Here is a 4,495-nt window from a genome sequence, read left to right on the forward strand (position 1 = left end):
TTAAAGCATAAAGGAAAGTTTAAGGTTGATTCAGAAACTTTAAAATATATGTTCTATACTAGAATAGTTTTAATTGCTTTATTACAATACAATACATTTGATTGTGCTTTCTGTGTATTTTTCTCTCCTAGCTTTGTGCTGCCAAGCTTTGATAGGTTGGTGTTTCCTGGAGCACACCTCCATTTCCTAATAAAATTTTACCTAACTGTATCAGAAACTATAGGACTAGACACGTGATACTAGCGATGGAAACTTAAAATTATTAAACCCTCATGTACAAACCTCAATGTCTTAGTGTGGTGTTAACTGTTATATGAAAGCTTAATGGTTTAAGTGCATGGATAAAACAGTAATTCAAATGCATGTATGGGATATAAGTAAGAGGGTGTGTTCACTTAGAAAACTAATGCAATATAGTCTGAGAATAATCATGGTTTGGGAATCTGCGGATACATAACTACGTATACCTGTTAAATTAAAACCATATTCTACCATGTAGTATGTTATATTGCATGTTCATTGCTTTGTACACTTGTAAGCGTGTACTATATAGAATAAGCGACTGCTTAATTAGAAATGCAGTTACTGTGTACTTGTTGCTATTATGAAACGTTGCCGTGTAAAATTTGGATGGTTTCTACTGGAAACATTCAAGTGAAATGCTTTTTATTAATACATCACTTAGAGTGCAAACAATGGCCAGGAGGTTTTGAACAATTACCAGGCCTGTACTGATTTTGTTAGTATAATTAGGGGTGCAATCAATAGGAAAAACATTGAGCATGATGCCAGCATAATAGGCACAATTTTATGCATTGGGTATGAGCTGCAATTCCACACGTTTTGCATGACACAGATCAGCGAGATTAAGTTACTCTACTAAACAAGTGCAAGCAGTAGGAAGAAATTTCTGGATGCTTTAATAGAACAGTTATAATTAATGCTTTAAAACATCTGGAGGGTATGACACCTCTCCAAAACACGTAAACTTTCACCTTTCAGCTACTAAATCACAAATCAAACAAAATCTCGAGTGGTTTCGGCCATGCAAATAATTAAAACTGCTTGAAAACTACTCTCGAAAACATATTTCTAAACAATACATGCTCACAGTGATACTATTTTCATCATGAACTACTGTCCTTCAGAACACAGCATAATAGCCTAATAACATCACAAATCACACTACGGCAATCACGCGTGAAGTTTCAAATCAAGTTTCAACCTGAATCACAAATCATGCAATTTCAAATCACAAATCAGGTTTGAAATCACGAACTGATTTCAAAATCACGTACAGATTTGCGAAGGTGTCACACCTCTCGAAAATATCCTAATAGAATGTTCACACAAAAGTAGAACAGACAAAGTACAATTTTCTGAGACCACTTTTGGGGTGTCACATGCATGCATAATGGAGCTAGCTAGATAAATCAGAGGATATAGTTGAAAGCTAATAGGTAATTTCAAAAAATGCATGTAACCATAGATTATTATTATTATTATTTATCTGATTTGTCAAAAAAGACAGGGTGACACCAAAAGGCAGAGCCTGTACGAGGGTGTTTCCCTAGAAGATACAAAACCAAAAACGGAGGGGACAAATACAGAGAAAACACAGCTGCAAAAAAAAAACAAGAAAGAACACATACACATATAAATTAATTACAACAAAACAGATTATATACAGCTTGGCGAAACTTAGATGAGCTGAGATCAAATACATCACACGATAGAGTGTTCCATAATATATACTTTACCCGGGATTGGAAACAGAGGCAATTAACAGATACACGTGATCGATGGTTTGCGCGAAATTTGCTCTTCATTCTCAACTCGTCAAATCGACTTCTAAGCTCTCCAGCTGTTGTACCGTGGCGTTTTTAACGGTATCACCAAAGGCCAGTTGTTTGTTATTGCAGTACGTGCGTTTGTCTCTGATTGTCTTTAGTCATAGTGGGCATTAATCAGAATTGCGGCCGCTAAGCATGGATAATGGAGCTGTAAAACGAGGGAGACAGCCAACCGAGTCACCAGATAAAGTGAATAGTCAAAGTAAAGACGTTCCTAAGAAAAGGAAACAAGGTGAGGAGTATATTTGTCCAATTTGTACTGATATCATTATTGAGAATACCAAAGAAGTGGATGGTCATGATGCTATCTTTTGTGAGGGTACTTGTAATTCTTGGCTGCATAGCCAATGTGCAGGTCTGTCAAAGTCTCTGTTTTAATCCCTTGCTAAGTCAGAGAAATCATATCATTGTCCTCACTGTCGACTAGCCAGTTATGAATCAGTAGTAGACAACATGAAATCTATCATTTCCTCCCTAGAACAACGAGTTAAAACTCTCGAGACTAAAAATTCAACCAATGCAAATATAAGCTATGCTTCTGTTACAGCTAGTAGCATAAGTTCTCAACCAATTCCTGCTCCTCCAAGCTCTGTGACCTCACCACCAAATGATCACATCACAACAATTGTTTCATCATACCTTAATGAGGAAAAAGAGAAGTCTAAAAGACGACTAAACCTTATTGTGCACAACTTGAAGGAGCCATCTTCTGAAGATGGTGCCACACGTAAGAAGGAAGACATCAAACAAATCAATGACTTACTTCAAAAACATGTGGAAGTGACTCCCTCTATAACTAATGCAATCAGGCTTGGGAAACGTGGAGATAGACCAAGGTTACTAAGAATCACTGTCTCCACTGAATCTGAGAAGGCTAATGCACTAAGGAACACATTCAAGTTGCGTAGAGAACAAGAAACCAAGAACATATTTATTTCACCTGATATGACACCTAGGGAACAGGAACTGAACAAGAAGTTGCGCCTTGACGTTAAAGAACTAAACAAAGACGGAAACCGATACCAGATAAAAACGGCAAGATTGTGCAGCGGAAGGGGCAGTTTTAGCTCCCCTCCCTGCACAGATCCCCCATACCCTTGACTTTGATAACAATGTTGAGCACATATCTAATCAGGAAAATAATCCGAAACCCCTTTCCTTTGATTATGAAAATCACTGTACTCCCTCAGATGACCCACCCCGATTAACTTCTCTAAAAGTAATCAGCTTAAATTGTTGTAGCTTAAGAAGTTTAGGAAAGAGAGCTGTATTGAAGGCCATGGTTGATGAACATAAGCCTGACATTATTATAGGTTGTGAAACTCACTTAGATGAAACATATACGAGTAGAGAAGTGTTCCCACAAAGTTATTCCATCATTAGAAAGGATCGATGTTGTGGAGGTGGAGGAGTGTTTCTGGCAATATCTCAAAGTAGTCCTTTCCTTAATGTGTCAATGACTACTAACGCAGAAATGATCTGGGCAAACGTTTCCCCAGTACATGGAGAACCCATAAGTATCTGCTCATTTTATAGACCACCTGACAATAATGTTAATCCTATGGAAGATCTCAAAACAGCCCTAAGTATGGTAACTAACATTAACAATCTAATCCTAGCTAGAGATTTCAACCTACCAAGCATAATATGGAAAGACGGCATTGGACAAATTGGAGCAAACCCAGTGTATGGTAGAGAAGTAAATAGTATGTTTCTAGATATAGTAAATGAATTTGGACTTGAACAGCAAGTCTACGAATGTACTAGAGAAAATCACACATTAGATCTTGTGTTTGTATCCCAACCTAATATAATAAATAAAATAGATACAATTCCAGGTATGTCAGATCATGATGCTGTGAGCTTTGAAGTGCTCACTAGTTTAGAAAAGCACAAAATACAAAGAAGAAAAATATTCCAATTTCACAAAGCTGACAAAGATTCAATTATATCAGAAATGCATGAATTTTTTGAAAAATTCTTTGAACATGATCCATACCGTCGAACTATCCAAGATAATTGGAATCCAAGTTAATTGGCATCTCTTTAAAACTAATATTATTGATATCATCGAGAAATTTGTACCCACTAAAGTAATTAAACCTCATAAAGATGTTCCTTGGCTAAATCAGTTTATCAAGCAAAAAATGAGACTCCGAAACAAATTATATGTTCATGCTAAACGCACACAAGTAGGATCAGATTGGTCTGCATATAGGCATGTGAGAAACGAGGTTAATAACTTAATGAAAGATGCCTATCATAATTATTGTACACATCTATTTGATGATTCTCATACTAATAATCGTAAAAGATTTTGGTCACTGATTAAACATCAGCGGAAAGACTTATCCAGCATAACATCCTTAGAAGTTGATGGGCAATGCATTACCTCTCCACAAGAGAAAGCTGAAACATTGAACAACCAATTTTTTACTTTCTTTACAGATGAAAATACTTCATTCTCAAACTTAGAAACCACTTTTCCACTAATTGAAAGTCTTAGTTTTTCTACTGAAGGAATCGAAAACGTTTTAAACAATCTGTCTACTAATAAATCTCCTGGACCTGACTGTATCCCTAACTTTGTACTAAAACTCTGTAGCTCAATCATTGCTCCAGTACTACAGGTAATTTTCACT

At 36.3% G+C, this 4,495-nt stretch overlaps 1 protein-coding gene across 1 annotated transcript; it reads left to right on the forward strand.

Moving 5' to 3' along the window:
- Positions 1–1,800: 1,800 nt before the first annotated feature.
- Positions 1,801–3,194, forward strand: LOC136245795 (uncharacterized). Its single transcript, XM_066037272.1, has 2 exons — positions 1,801–2,085; positions 2,140–3,194. The coding sequence occupies exon 2, from the start codon at positions 2,307–2,309 to the stop codon at positions 2,952–2,954; it is 648 nt and encodes a 215-aa protein (XP_065893344.1). The 5' UTR covers positions 1,801–2,085; positions 2,140–2,306; the 3' UTR covers positions 2,955–3,194.
- Positions 3,195–4,495: the final 1,301 nt, after the last annotated feature.

Source organism: Dysidea avara, chromosome 15 (assembly GCF_963678975.1).
Source record: "Dysidea avara chromosome 15, odDysAvar1.4, whole genome shotgun sequence".
NCBI lineage: Eukaryota > Metazoa > Porifera > Demospongiae > Dictyoceratida > Dysideidae > Dysidea > Dysidea avara.

What these genes read in the sequence shown, in the direction of transcription:
- LOC136245795 (XM_066037272.1), top strand. Translation starts at nt 2,307, where the DNA reads ATGAAATCTATCATTTCCTCCCTAGAACAACGAGTTAAAACTCTCGAG.